This window comes from Ostrea edulis, chromosome 9 (genome assembly GCF_947568905.1).
Source record: "Ostrea edulis chromosome 9, xbOstEdul1.1, whole genome shotgun sequence".
NCBI classification, from domain to species: domain Eukaryota; kingdom Metazoa; phylum Mollusca; class Bivalvia; order Ostreida; family Ostreidae; genus Ostrea; species Ostrea edulis.
Window position 1 is genome coordinate 44,210,712 of NC_079172.1, and position 16,467 is coordinate 44,227,178.

The 16,467-nt window shown below is 34.0% G+C and overlaps 1 protein-coding gene across 1 annotated transcript in view; it reads left to right on the forward strand.

Annotated features, from left to right (window-relative positions):
* Positions 1–222: 222 nt before the first annotated feature.
* Positions 223–16,467, forward strand: part of LOC125657809 (glypican-6-like) — a 43,806-nt gene continuing 27,561 nt past the window's right edge. The window contains exons 1-2 of the mRNA XM_048888590.2: positions 223–3,911; positions 13,964–14,122. Of these exons, the coding sequence (XP_048744547.1) occupies positions 3,740–3,911; positions 13,964–14,122 (331 nt within the window). The 5' untranslated portion in view covers positions 223–3,739. The remainder of the gene's footprint in view (positions 3,912–13,963; positions 14,123–16,467) is intronic.

The following is a 16,467-nucleotide window of genomic DNA, read 5'->3' on the forward strand; positions in this document are numbered from 1 at the left end:
TGATGAACAAGCATCCTTAAGTGATACAGATTCCAATTTATTCAAACCATACCTCGTAAGGTATGGCGGGGGTACAATTTTGGCAATAAGTGGATATCTTCTCAAGAACAGCAGGGGACAATCGGATAGGGACTCAATAAAGGTTCGAGGTTTTGTATAAAAATATATAGTAGTAAATCTTTAAAAATCTTATTTTCAAGAGCAACATATATTTTGTGGGATCGTTAATTTTCTCTAGATTTCGATTTGCGAAATATATTAAATTAAGCAATTTTTTTTTTTCGGTAGCAGGGCAACACTAAATTATATCAAAATGCTATTAACGTTCCATTTGCAATGATTCAATTTTTTACCCATACAAAGTCATGGGCATTTTGGTTTCGTCGTGTCTGTCTTCAACTATAACTTTTGAACGGGGACTGATATACCTTTCATATTTTAGGTATGCATTCCTTTTGACGTTCCCAAAGTTTATGACCTTGAACATGTAACTGTGACCTTGGAATTTTACCTTCTTTTAAGAAAAGAAATATATCAAAATCAAAATATGTCTTGAACTATTTAATTAAGGCTTTCATATTTTGTATATATAGAATATCTAGACATATATAAAGAAGGAGAGGAGAAGTCGTCATAGAAGTTGGCTCATAATTGTCTAAAATTCTTGACATGCAAGCATGAAAATAAATAGATAAAAATATATACTAGAAAGATCTATTTCCTACGAAAGCTCATTGAGCTCATTTTCGTAGCTGATAAAAGATTCGCGTTATAGCACGAAATATTCGCGAATAAACGCGTAATTTCGCGTTATATATAACAAGAAATATTCTATAAATATAGTTATGTAAAACAGGAACCCGTAATTAGTACAATGAACGAAGACTGAGGTTTATGCATTTATATGTAACCTTAAAGTACAGAACTCTAAACACAAGATAACACGTCTGTCTCGTTTTACACACGAATATTTCTGAACGTTTGGCAAATATGTTATTGAAAGTTTTATTGCATGCCAAGTAGAATTCATATCAAGATTTATACCAGCGTTGCTTAGTCAACAACAGCTTTTAATACGGATGCATAAAATTTCGTCAATTGAAATCAAGCCTTAGAATGTCATAGAATTTCAAAGAATAATTGAATTATCAACCAAAACGTATAATTAACAAATTATTTAACTTATTATCTCGATCGATTATTTTTTATCAGCTACGAAAAAGAGCTCAATGGGATTTCGTAATTTCCCATTGTCCAAACTTCAAAATTCTAAATGGGGAGAAGGTTGGCTGGTTCATCATAGGTTCAATTCATCATCATTTCAAGCTTACATCTTTACAATAAAATTACAATTTTTATGCTCCCCTTCAAAGAAGAGTGGCATGTTGCTTTGCACCTGTCGGTTGGTCGGTCGGTCGGTTGGTCAGTCGGTCGGTCGGTCGGTCGGTAGACCACATGTTGTCCGCTCAATATCTTGAGAACCATTCACTTGATCGTAATGGTATTTCAAATGTGGGTTGGTTGTGAGCAGAAGAGAACCTCTTTTGTTTTTCAGGTCAAAGGTTAATCTACTCTGGACATAGGAAGACACTGTCCGCTCAATATCTTGAGAACCCTTTGCTTGACAGACATTAAACTTGGTACACTGGCACATACTAAGGAGTAGATGACCCCTATTGATTTTGAGGTCACATGGCCATAGGTCAAGAGTCAAACTGGACATAAGAATATACTGTTTGCTCAATAATTTGAGAACCCATTGCTTGACAGACATCAAACTTGATACACTGGTACATCTTCAGGAGAAGATTACCCCTATTGATTTTAAGGTCACATGGTCAAAGTCAAGGGTCAAACTGGACATAGGAATATACTGTTCGCTCAATATCTTGAGAACCCATTGCTTAACAGACATCAAACTTGGTACACTGGTACATCTTCAGGAGAAATTATCCCTTTTGATTTTGAGGTCATGTGGTCAAGGGTCAAACTGGACATAGGAGTATATTGTCATCTATATTTTAAGAATTATTTGCTTGATTGACACCAAACTTGGTACACTGGTACATCATAAGGAGTAGACGATTCCTATTGATTTTTAGGTCACATGGTCAATCCACTCCTGGCATAGGAAGATATTGTCTGCTCAATATTTTGAATTGGTGACACTACTATCAATCAAATGATGCATGTGTGTAACCCTTTTCAATTTTGCACCAAGGGGACATATATGTTTTACAAACATTTCTTGTCAAATTAATGTTAAGTAGCACAACAATCGGCGGGTGTCACCCCCCCCCCCCCCCTCGCTCTACGTGCCTGAAAGACGTATTAACGAAGACCCCCCTCCCCAATACAGGGGCGGATCCAAGAATTGCTGTTAGAGGCGCAACTTTATGAGGCAGGGAGTCTGGGGCCGCCTTGAGGCCCCCAGTGAGTCCAGGGCAAAACCCTGGTGGAGGTCCCGGAAGCTCCTGAATTTTACAGATTTTAAAGGGCTTCAAATATGTCTCCTATATAGTAATTTTTACTACTTTCTGTCATGTTTGATAGAGGGAAATGAATAAAATGACGCAAATTTTAGGGTTTTAATAGAAAAAAAAAAGTTAGTTCTAATAAAAGTAATTCAATAAATCAAAAGACTTTGTCATTTATTGCTGTGAGAGTGGAAGAAATTATTGCTTCTTTTATCGTTTACATTTTTCTGAACAAGAGACCACGATTTACCTTAGATTTGATTTTTTTTTTAAATCCACCACTACAATGTATTACAAAGTGTTAAAGGCGGAAATGATAATTTTTAAATCATTTGTGATGTCTCCAGTTATATCATTGATTTTTATTTGTAATATAGTAATATAGGATGTTAATTTCAAATAAATTCGGGTCCACTGCCAGGAAATATATTACATAACATATTTACAGAATTTGGAAAGAAGATAGTAGGCCTGCATATAAATAAAATTTACACAATGGAGGTTTATAAAAATTCATACTAATACTTCGTGCATCTCAATCTAAAAGTCGCATGAGACCTTTTCAATGTTGAATAAGTATTTTTCATTTCTTTTATAGTGTACTGCAACTCTATCTCATCTGTATTAAATTCATGTACGTTTCCCGTCACCAAGTACACTCGTGGGTGGTCAGCCAGAGTAGGCTTTCATGACTAGCTGGAAGTATTTGGCTTGGCCTATCAATGAATGAGAGCGAGAACATGCACTTAGTATTCATTGGATACATGTGTAAAAAGATAAACCAATAGAAAATTGTCTTACATCCGGTTATTGGAAATTATCTTTAACGCCCTTGAAGTACGATATTGAAATCATTCTTGTTTCAATTTTTTTTTTAATTCATGTAATGTTTGGAAATTATCAAAGTGTTTTGTGATATTCTAAAGGTTCTAAAAGCACGAAAATGGTTTAGTAAGGCCATAATTACCAATGAAAATCCGAAACTAAAGTCGGCTGTTCTATTAGCACCCCCGTTCATTGTGAGTGTAAACACACACATGCCGAGATTATTGGTAGAACGGATGACGTGAAAAAACCTTTCTTTTTCGTTGGGGATTAATTTATTGGAATATGTAAAGAGGGAAAATGAATAATGTTATATTTCGAGAAGTAATATTTGGATTTTTTGTTTATAGTTAGGCCGAAGTTATTTTTAACTCGACTTTGTTTGAACAATCGGTGAAATTCCAACCAGCGGTGGATTACTTCCAACTTCACAGAAAATGGCCGACATTCGAAGACAAGGGGCCGTACAATTTTGGTTAACATTGTGTATATTTTTTGTTTTGTTCATGCTTGGCCATTGTACTCTTGATCTAGCCTGCATAGAAGTCAAGAAAGCTTACACGGAGAAAGGTTTAAATGAAAATGAAGTTCCCATTCAAGCGATTTCAGGTAAGTCAGCTGATTAGGTGTTTTATTATTACAGACGTAATTATCAGGAGGCAGGGGTAGATCTAACAGAATTTTACGTGATTTAGATCTATTGTTAATTCAGATGGATTGGAAATGGATAATTTTGTAACTTTCGGTGAAAAAATTGAAATTCTTTTAGCCTAAATGTATTTTTGACTCTGACTGTACAATGAATATTTTGAATACTGCTTATTCTTAGTTAAATCTTGATTGTCATGACTTTAATAGTACTAGCCTAATCCGATTAATATAAAGGTAACATTATTTGAAGTGAGTTAATTTAGATACCATTGAGATCACCTTTTATAATGTGAGTTAATGTGATTAAGAGATTTATTCCGAATTTAAAATTAAGTAAAATTACGGAATTTTATACAGTCATATTTATTTCTTTGAATTCTACAAAGGTGCAACTCAGGTGTTTTCTTGTAATTTACTTTTTTATATATTGAAACTTGGGGGAAATTACGTTTGTTCAAGGCTCTTATTGAAAATATTATTAAAGGAGGACCCACTCATGATTTTTAGAAATTGATATTATTAAACCTTATGAAATTTCTGTGAACTGTGTAATGTTATATGCAAATTAAATTCCTTATAAACTGATAGATAATGACAGGTACAGAAAACTGACTGAACTTTTAATAAGATTGAAATAAGATCACAAATAGTTTAGCTATTTTAAATTGCTGTCATATTTTTATAGTAAAACATTTAGTTTTGATACTGTCATTACCTGACAACTTACGAATTCTAGCTATGGCTTTCTAGCTTTTTATTCCAGCACACCATAGGTGAATGTTTAAACCCACACAGGGCTACTTGGAGGTCAACTGACCTTAGACTTTGTTGATTGCTAGTTAAACACTTCATATCTGATTTGAAATACCAGAGCAGGCAGTATAAGCCCACTCCTTGTTCACAGAACATACACAGAAAGATTTAACCTGAAAATAAATGGGGGGAAAAATGTTTCTCTTCACTTCTAATTGCAGTGGGATTTGGAAGAAGTTTAGGGATAGGGGACTATCATGGATAGGATTTTTACTGTATAAGGACAAGAACTCATTTTGACATACCTTAGGCCAATTCAACTTAATTAGTAGATTATCATCCAGGGTCACCAAAAAGTATGGGGCGGGTGGGAGGATTTTATTTTTTATTTTCTGAAAAAAATATCAATGACAAACTAGTTTTATTCAACAGTTCTAAGTGCATCATTTAATGCCATAGGGATATCAATTTATTCTTATTTCACAGACAAATTCCAGGTTAAGCTTTAATTTCAAACACAGAAAGATACCAAACTTCTTCAAGAATTGAAGAATATTAATCCCTTCCTTTCATTTACGTAAGTAAACAAGAAGTGTAAATACCGGAGTCGGACATGAACATTTTTTTGGAAATCGCAAGTTTCGCAAAATAAAAAAATTACGGGCGGGTCGATTTTTGAGGGGCGGGCGGGGATGATAATCTATCAATTAAGTTGAATTGGCCTTACATAAAGCACAGTATTACAGGATTAGCATCTCTCTCTCTCTCTCTCTCTCTCTCTCTCTCTCTCTCTCTCTCTCTCTCTCTCATCTATATATATGCACGTATGATAATGTATATATATATAATTCAGATGAAGATTTCACATTTACTCCAAAGCGCTTTCGCTCTATATATGGCTCTTCAGTGGAATTTGAAAAAACAAGACGCCTAGTTGTGTTATATTGTTGTATTTCAAATTCCATTAAAGAGCCATAGAGCGAAAGCGCTTTGGAATAAATGTGAAATCTTCATCAGAATTTTTTCTATATTTTCTTATTTTATTCTAATAATATATATATATGTGTGTGTTTGCGTGTGAAGTAGTAGAACTGTAGTACCCCATTGGTAAGCTTTTAATGTTTTGGCAGGTATTAATGAAGATTATTTAATTGAAAACTTGTTTGTGGAAGGCAAGTTTTTATGACAGCTTAAGGTAGTGGTGTTGATTGTATCAGTGACAGGGGATTTGTCACTTTGTCACCCTACAAGGAAGACATTAAAGGGAATTAGCATACAAATTAAGTCCACCAACTAACACCCCAGGATCTTTTGTCCCAGGCAGTAGGTGGTCATATCTCCTAACCTTACATCATAAAGATTTAATTGTTGACTCTATTTTAGAAGAAAATAGGGTAAGTTGATAATGGTATAGTGTATGTTCCACACATTATTAGGTGGGTTAGGTTGTGATATTGATACAGTGGTCAGAGGCAACATGTATTCTTTTATTGCCCTCTGGAGTATGTTTGATTGTGTAGTCATTTGTCAGAGGAGCTACCATTAATTACAACACAAAAGGCTACAAGGAAAAAATTACTTGCTTTACAAATGTAGTCTTCAATCCCCTGTCATAAGATTTGATTGATTATGACATGTGAACAAAAAATTCCTTCACAAATATGTGGTCAATTGTTTTCTGACTGCCATAGCAATTTTTCAAAATATTTGCTTTATAGGAGAGAAATTGTTTTTTGATTTCTTTTTTGTAAATATTGATATGCTAACAAGAAAAGAATAATATACAAACATTGAAATTGTTCTAACAATTAAAATGAAAGTATTATCAGATGAACCAAATTCCAAATGAAATTAATTTTGTTAATGTAAAGGTAACCATGTTTAATTTTTTTTTTTTTACTGTAGTTTACTTTGTATGTATAATTATATATATAGGTAAAAAGCTAATAACTGTTGTGTTAGTTCTGAATAACAACTCCTGTCAGCTGATGATAGATAAAAGCTATGCTTTGTCCAGATTGTTGACTTAAGCCAGCCATGTATTGTTTTTAGACCTGAGGGTTATCTTGAGTGGGAGAGATAAATAAATGAGTTGATGTGGAGGGAGATGAGAGGTCACCTGTGGAGAATATATAACCTCTCCTTAGCTGGCAAGGAAAGATGTACACAATATGGAAACTGTAGTTGTATGTGTGTGTGAGAGAGACTGTGTGTGTGAGTGAATGAGAGAGAAGAGAGAGAGATGATAAGAACACCTTAAACAGGGAGTTGCCCCAAATAGCTATCTGCCTTTTGGGTATTTTCAGTGTATTATAAATCTTGTCTTCTGTCTGGTCTGTGCTGTGATTAGCATGTGTAGGAGAGTCCCATCTTGACCGGCCTTGTCAATTTTCTGTACATGACAGTTTTCTGCCTCTTGGTCGGTTCTGGTGAGGTTTCAGGTACTGAAATTGATGAGAACGGTATGGTGAATGGACAAGGTTTTCCAAGAGAGTCAGCTGATTGATGGCCTTTGCTTTAAGAAGGAGAAAAAAGCAGAATGATATCGTGTATTGCATAACTCGCATGTTTACAGGTACTTGTTTTGTAACACTGAGTAGAAGACTATTAGTGGGTAGTAATACTGAGTCATCACTAATTAGCATGCATTAGACTTTTAGCACTTGTCATGAGATACATTAGTGGTTATCTTTGAAGTATACCTTTATCTTGGTCTTCCAATGTTTTGTAGAAGTTTGTGCATTAATTTTATGATTATTTCCATATGTTGGAGGCAAGTACCATTTATTTATGGATGTAATAAACAATTTGATAATAAAGTATTTCTCATAGTTGTACGATGACAAGTGATTCACATACTGTACTGTTTGGAAGGTCACAATGGTTTATATTCTTCATGTGGATTCATTGAAATGAAGTGTGCATTGGAGGCACAAACTGAAATGCCAGACACCGAAAAATCTGCACAGGTTTAGTAAGTCTGATGAAAGTAATTAGCCAACATCCCTTGCTAAATCTTCATTCCCAATGGCCATGAAAAAAACATTGTCGGTGGATGTTTTGTCTCGAAAGGCACCCCATCTGCAGCAATCCCCCTCATCAAGTCAGGGGTAAAATCAATGGGGGAAGATTGCATCTTTATGCTGCCGTTAGGCACAAGAAACTTGCTACAGAGATCAAATCATTTTGCCAGTAAATTGAAACAAAAAGCAAATTGAAATCAATTCCCCAAATCTCATTTTACTTTTACCAAGTGTGTTGGAGATTGCATTTCTAAGGAATTGCACACCAATTTTAATTTCCCTTAATATTGAAATGGTTGGCATATACAGCTATTTCTATAATCTCATTTGATAGAGTATAAATAAAATGAAGGAAATTGATCTACTGATATTTTGTAAAATCCTTGCATGGATACAATTCTACACTATCTCTGTACAGAATATCTTGGTCAGCCATGACTGTCATTTCCTCCACTAAAGTCACAGTTCATCACAAGACTTCCATAAACCTGCAGTATAAACTATAGCCCCCTACATCATGTGGTTGTTGTATAATGGCTAGGTATTGATATATAGCTGGTGTCAAGTGAGGTCACAGGTTGCTATGGGTAACCATATTTAGGTGCTCATCTGAAAGTTATGCTGTCAAGACAACTCCAAAAAGTGTTTAGTGTCATTTTACAAAATTTTACTGTAGAGAAATGATGCCATATTAAGCCATAGGGAAATGTTACCAAAAAAAAAAAACTTTCTCAATTGCTTGTCCTTTCGTACACTTGTGTTTGCGGGTCATTTTAAGTGGCGTACTTACATCTTTGTAAGTATTGCACTTGGAAAGTAACAATTACGGTAGGGTACGTGATAGTAAAAGATGAATGAGAAATGTGGATGAATGAAAGAGCTTAGACTATACACAACGAACACTATAAATTATAGAAGGCTTGATATGCCATCTAAATTCATTTATCAACACTTTTTTTGTTATAGACATGTATGACATATTTCCAGTAGATTAAGAAATTCTGCAAATTTTCAGATGTAAACAAATGGTGGATTGCAAGACAACTTTATCTAGACCATCTGGTATCAATAAAAGAAATGTAATGTTTTGAAAAGAAACAGATTTTTGAAAATAGAATAATGTTTTCTCTGTCCATGCAATGACTACATGATAAGGAATCTTTAAATTATACTGGAATATTAAAGCATACACAATATTAAGGATACACAGTAAGTATACATAATAAAGATATAGTATTTATACAAAGTGTCATGTATCAGAGGAAAATTAAAAATAAAACACTTTCCTGAAATATTTCGACTGTGTTACCGGTCTTCGATCTTTATAGTCTTGAAAACACTGCTGAAGAAGACCGCTAACATAGTTGAAATGTTTCAAGAAAGTGTTTAGAGATTTATATTTTATATATAATACAATATTGAATAAGGATATGGTATCATTTAGATAATAAAATTCTTTCAATGGGAGATGAAGGGTGCAAGCAATTTGCAAAAAAAAAACTTGCATAAGACAATATATATGCATATTATTCTGAGCAAAATTTGTAATCTAACAAACCAGAGCAATGTAAATATTATTATATACAAAATACATACATAATAAGGATATAGTATCATGATATATATATAGTAGTGTCATTGTACATAAATAAAAAACAATAAGGATATCAGATATATGCAATAAGCATACCTAATTATAGAATTTGCGATAAATATACACATTAGGGATGTTGAAATATTAACCATACATGAATGTATTTTGAGTATTTGACTGCTTCACTGTCAGTGATATAGATTATAGATTAGTATTTCCTTTCTCTGCCTGTCCTAGTCCTCTATAATTAATGCGTTCTGCTTTCACGCTGTACTTTAAATACATTGTGTTGGTCTGATGTTCTACATGTATTACAAACAAAATCTTTCTGGTTTGGGATTATGTGTCTGGTCCTATGACTTAGCAGGTTTAGTATCGTTGAATATTACAGTACATTTGCTTGGTCTGGTCATGCAATGCCAATCCTACAAAGAGGATAAAGTTGTCCCCTCTGTGTAGAGCTTTGTGGTTGCCAGATCAGTAGATACTGGGACAGTCATGGAGGATTTTATCATATGACCCTTCAACCCTTAATATTCATGTACACATCTAGGTTATCACAGGCATATTTCAGTTTTCAAATATAAAAGAAATTCAATATTTCTTCATTATATTTTCAACCTCCATCAGTGTGATACATGATTTATTGGTGAACACAAGGTGTCTGGTCTAGGAAATCATTACTGAGATACTTATCAAATGGGCGAGATAGTAGTATGTATTGCATTTAATCATATCATCAGATGAGTTATAATGAAAACCTAAATCTATTCAGTTTATCTGGTTTGAAATTTCCCAAGGGAGAACAGATTGGTGTGTTGTCATGGTCAATCGGCAAGAACTTTATTCATCTGCATGTACACATCCTTTACATGTACGCTTGTACATGGATAATGGACCAGTGTAGGACTTTACCCATGACAGCTAGTGGACAGAGCATTAGCTGTCTAAAACAGTTGTGTGGTGGTTTTTTCTAAATTAAATTCAGGAGTTTGCAGTTTACAATACTGATTTTATTCCTTATCACTTTTAAGGTATCTACCTTTCCCAGAAACGCATTTTTCTGCAAAACATTGATCCCAAGTAAACATGTTGTTCCAGGAGATTCAACTAGATCAGAACAATGTACCAGAAGTTCAGAATGAAAAATTAATGAAAATTGAGAATGGTTCCTTTCGCTTTTTGAACAATCGATGGGGCCCCGATTGTGAAGTATGAGTCTTTTGTCTTAGAGAAACAGCCATGAAAACACAGCCTGATAGGTGTTGTGATTTTAGGACACATGATATTGCTCTGTACAATTGGTTTGAGGACTTTTTACACCTGGCATGGGTCTCTGAATACTCAAAGGTATGAAAACTCTGTCAAAGATTGACAAGGCAAGAAAACAGACCTTAATGGAAGTTTTAAAAAAAGGATATGACACTGCGGACTATCTGGAGAAGCTTTGTTGTGGTATCTAGTTTTGCCTGATTATTGACTGACATGTTCAGACAATCCATGTGCCCCTTGCCTCCGTTTATCTCATTGTATTAGTTGTTCATCTAAAAAAGAGGTTTGGGTGCTTACTCATCTTCTTTAGTTCATTCTTTGTTCAATAACATGTTCGATTTGTTTGAGACAAAAGTTTAATGGGTGCGCACAGAAGGACTGATCAATCCAGGCTTGTGGTTATACAGTAATTAAGATACACTGATTTCTATCTTTGGTTAGGGTGAACAACCAAGATTTTGAATACTGCAATTGTTTAAAATTGTGTGGGTATGATAGATGTATAAGAGAAGTGCATGACATGATTATAAACTCACAGTATAATAGCTAGTACTACATTAAAAATTACAATTACTAAATGCTGCCATTTATGTTTTTTCAACTTAAATGCTTGTACAGTTTGTACACCAGAAAACCCTTTTTTATTAAATGGATTTATATTTTTAAAAAAATCACACATTTGGTTTGACAATAGACAGAAAATCCAGTCTACCTTTGTTTGGAAATAGGAAAATAATTGAATCCTCCTTGAAAATAATCGAGAGTATCATGAGGACTATTATGAGTCATTGTTAGGAAACGTAGCAGAAAAGGGCACTTTAAAAAGTATTTGAGATTGAAATCTAAATACTTCTTAAATTACTGGTTGGCATGACTTGGTTTTACCACACAGACTTTAGTTGACAGAAAAATGTATAGAGTAAACCAGATTCAAATAGACCAGCTTTCTGATTTTTTAATAATTGGTGCTGAAAGATTAGAAAATTAAAGGAAGTTTGAATTCAACTTCTTGCCAAACAAATATGGAACTATCCCAGTACATTCTGAAATCATACTCTATTTATAAAATTGATTTGGTTTTGTGGGTGAAATCGGAATTCTGACCGCGAGTTTGTATTAGAAGTGAAGTTAAGTTGATCTGGCCTGGTATTTATGGCATTTTGATGATGCTTGTTCCAGTAGTCCTCATTTGAATGACTAGTAATCTGTTCCTTTGTATTTTGTCCAGGTAATCTCTTTGTTGGCCACATTGTAAGTGGCACCCAGTCTGAGCTGTCTTCTCATTGAGGGGGCTGCAAAATGCATGACCTCATGTCAAAGCTTCTTATGATAATATTTATAGGAGAGATGAAGTTAATTTATCGCTTCCACTGAAAAAAGGAAACATGGAAGGAAAAAAAAAGAGAAAGAAAAAAACTAAGTTAAGAAAGTGAGCTAAATTTTAAATGAAAATATGTCAATTAATGATTCCTGGAGGGTTGTGATGAAATAAACTTCCATCTAAAATACACACATTTTACGTAATGATATATTATCTACTTAAAGTTGTGTAATGTGAAATGATAACAGATTTTGAGTAATGGAGTTAACAAAAAGTACCAGACACAGATGGGCTTGTCCCATTGATCCAAGTCTCGCGTCGTTCAAATTTAATATTACTGCGTGTCATAAAGACACTAATTCCAGTGATGATCACCTTTGAAATTCAACCCATTTGAGGGATATGATAGACCTAAAATGTAAAATGTATGTTAATGTTGAGATCAGATTTACTAACCGTACAAAAGAGACTTTCATTCATTGAGAATTTTAATTCATATCTTTTTCAACATTTAAAAAAAACCCGGATTCCGATATCCCAAATGCTTTGAATTTGCGTGGATTAAGCTGGTGTGTATTTTTTTCATCTCTCTATGTTGCCGCAGTGTATACACATAAGGTTTAATGAATTATGTATAAGATTTGGAGCTATAGGGTAACACATTCTTGACGTTGACTTGTATATAATGAAAGTCTATAACAGTCAAGAGAAATTCTGAAATTAAAATTTCACTTGATTTGCATAATCCAGTTGGTTCTGGATAGGAGCTTCAATGAATATATGAGATTATGCTTCCATACATTATAAGCTGAAATCTAGAAATATATTTCTGATTGGTTGGATGAAGTTTTGGTGTGGTACTTAAGAAGAATATTTCACTCATAATCTCACTGTTACCCTATAATACATGAATTGGTATTGGATGAATTTAGTTGTGGTCTTGTGGACCTACATAATGAAACATTAGGTTTAGATACCTGGGGGCTTCAAAGGTCCCCAGTATCCAAGTAAACAGCCTTGTTGCTTAGCGAAAGGACGGCAAACTCTCAGGGACAAACTCTCAGGGACGGTGTCCATAGCCTACCATACCCCACAAGTCTCTAGGGGTTCATCCTTGATTTCATAACCACTCTTCACTCAGTAAATTTGTGGTGAATACCATTATTTTCTGTTGTGTACATGCAGAGGTTGATATACCACAAGTTTTGTAATGAAGAAAATGTTAATAAAATGGGGAAAGAAATTTTAAGTGTTACTTAAAATGCAGATATTTTTAACAATGGCATTCTTTGCCCTTGTTTTGACATGATTATGTAGATGTGTAGACTACCTGACTGTTACTAGTAATAGACTAAGGGCTCTCCATTAGGATGCCTCTGGAAAATATCTTCTCTTTCTATGTAACGAGAAGCAAGACAAACCAAGCATGTTAACTCTCTTTAATTAGAGAGCTGTGAAAGATATATTGTTGGTGCAAGGAATTTCTTCAGTTGATTTCAGTGCACTGATTTTATAAAGTAGCAAGTGTGTATTATTTTTTGTTTTTAGTAATTTGCCTGCAGATGGTTCTAGATGGTTGTGCATCTGATCTGAAAACAATTCAGAATGCGAAAGTAATTGACTAAAAGTATAGGCATAAAGTAAAATTATTCTTTGATATATCTTGTGATCTGTTACTGAACCAAAATAGCCTACTTAAAAACACGATCATGCTAGTGTCTTGGCACTGGGAAATGATGCACATTTTGTGAATTTTTAAACAGATATTTGAATGCTGTAAATCAGTCAGTGAGACATAATTTTCATGAACATTCAATTTGTTCTTTACTTCATGTTTGTACACTACTAAGGTCATCATGAGAATTTTATTTTTTGTGTCATGGCAACCTTTTTGGATTTACAAGGCAGAAAAGTTCTTGCAAATAAAGAAGCAATTTAACAGTTAGTGTACTGGCTGTATTGATGCCCATGTTAAATGTTGTTTTGTTTTGTTTCTCAATATCACTTTCAAAGTCTTGCTCATCAATTATTTCATTGTCTTTTGCAGGAGATCATTTAGAGGTCTGTCCTCATGGATCAACCTGCTGTACAAGAGATATGGAGTCCAAACTGAAATCTTTAAGTGCCAGGGAATATTCTAAAATTATAGGAGATGCTTTTAGATATGCCAAAAATACATTTGTTACAAGAACTAGAAAATTTGATGGTAAGTCATATTTACACATATTTACACACAGCATAACTCTTTGAGTACAGTAAGTAGGAAAGAATGTTTTAAGACAAAAACACTGAATGATAATGTTTCAGTGTGTGGTTTTGTTTAATTATGTAAAAGCAAGACTTGGTAATGGATCCGAGGAAGACTTGGGATGGTATCCCACATGCACGTGCCCCATCTGATTTATCCTTTCCTCTGCTTTCACCATTGCGTTCTGTGTACTAACATTAGGTAGTTACACTCCAAATGTGCTCCAGGTCTGGCAAAAACTGAATTGCTGCTGCCAGGGTTTGGCAATTCCAATTCAATTGCAACATCTTGTACAGACTGCTTGAAGTTGTTCATTGTATGCAGTAGATTAAAAATAGATTTATCAGGATTAAAGAAACATTTTTTAAGATGTTTTATAAAGAATTAAGGAATTTTGTGAAATGAAAAGATGAATATAATTATATATAAATTTAACTTCATTGAGAGAAAGAGAGAAGTCTATCTGTTCAGGAACTTGAACTATACACATACCCTTGAATATATGTATACAGCTGTTTGTCTAATTTAGTCCTAGATGTACAGAGAGGAAAAGGAAAATGTCAGCTACAGGCTATAAAGTGATGATAAACTTTTCATGATATGGCCAAAGCAGCCACACTATTAATAGTCTGCATGTGACAGATGGGCGTTTTATGGCAACAGCCATTTGCCCTCTACTTGGCATAGGAAGAAATTCATTACCTCCCCATTTGGATAAATATGTACATTGATTAAGATAACCACAGTACAAATAGTTTTGATATGTCCCTAAGCTGATATTGAATTGCACAAAGTGAAATCGTTTGAAAGTAACTGAAGCATAGTACATTAAAATTATCCATAATCTGATTCAGATAAAAATCTTGTTGTAAATCGTCACATTTCACTGATTGCATGAGAAAAAAAAAATGATTCCTACATTAAGGAATGTGTTTTGTTCTTCCGGCTGTGTATCAGAAAGTTGTAGGAAGGGAGTTGCCACATTTTGCCCATAAAAGGTGTTATTAATAAAAGGAGCATTTGTTATTCCTGTCTTCAAAGACAGGTTTAATCACACTGTTGAACTGTAACAACTCTGTGCCTGTTGCGCATAGAAATTACTCTTTGTAATGGAGTTGTCCTGTAGCAGGTTAATTAAGTATAATTCAATCATTTGTGACAAATGGTTTTTCATTCCAAAACATTTTTGATAAGCTTAAACCTTTGTGACATTTAAGTAGATAAATGGAGCTATTTTCCACAGCACTATTGCAGTAACTGCCTTACTCTGTTTGCTTCCTAAACAGAATGTTTTTAATGAGGTACACTGGATAAAATGTCTTTGCCTATGACCTCGTGTAGTATAATCAGCGCTGGCAAACCTTGTATGTAAAATGAAATAATAACCTATTATGTGCTTGTGATAAATATCAGCTTGAATTTCCAGTCATTCTTTATTAATGCATAGTCTGGATGAATATTCAATTCAGGCTCTGTTAATGCACTGAACATGACAAGGCCAAGAGTTTTTTTCTTCTAGCATTTAGCCCAGTCATCATTTAGGTTTGGCTAATAACCCTTTGTATATAGGTGTGGAATCCTAGTCTCTCAACTTTTCTATATTGTGTTTTAACAAAAGACTGCTTTACTTAAAAAAAAAATTGACCCCAGGCCTCTTAGCACTTGATCTTTATCAGGGACTTTTCAATTGATCTGTAATGAATTTTATCTAATTACGACAGTAGGATGTAGGCAAAGTCAGATATTGTGATTATTAAATCGTTTATCCTGAGGTCAGAGCGTTATGAAAGTTATTTTGGCAGAGTTATAGCCTTAGTCCTTGGCTTTCTGTAATCGGATGAAAATCATTTAAACCTATTCTTGCACATTTTACTAGCCCAGAGAGAGAGAGAGATATTTCATTCACTTTCCTTGCATAAAGAAGTTTGGGCCCAGATCAGGTTGTGTCAGCAAGTTAGAAATTTAAGGATTTTGTTTTATGAGAAGATGGTTATAAAAGAATATGGGCTAGGTTAGGCCATGTCTTTGTAGAACTGTCAAAATTTTCTTTTTTTTGTGGTCCATGAGCACCTGATACATTTTGTAAAGATCCACTGGCATATTGCCATCTGAAACTGTTCAAGTCCCATTTAGTATTTACGAACTTGTCTAAATCATGAGAACTTGATAAGTTGACAAATTTAATACTTGTAGAACTTTGTAAATATTGTTTATATCAAGTGTATATATGTCTTTCAAATTACATTCACATGCAGTCTTCCATTAATCAAGTTAATATAGGTTCTGGTTGTAGTTTAGTGTCA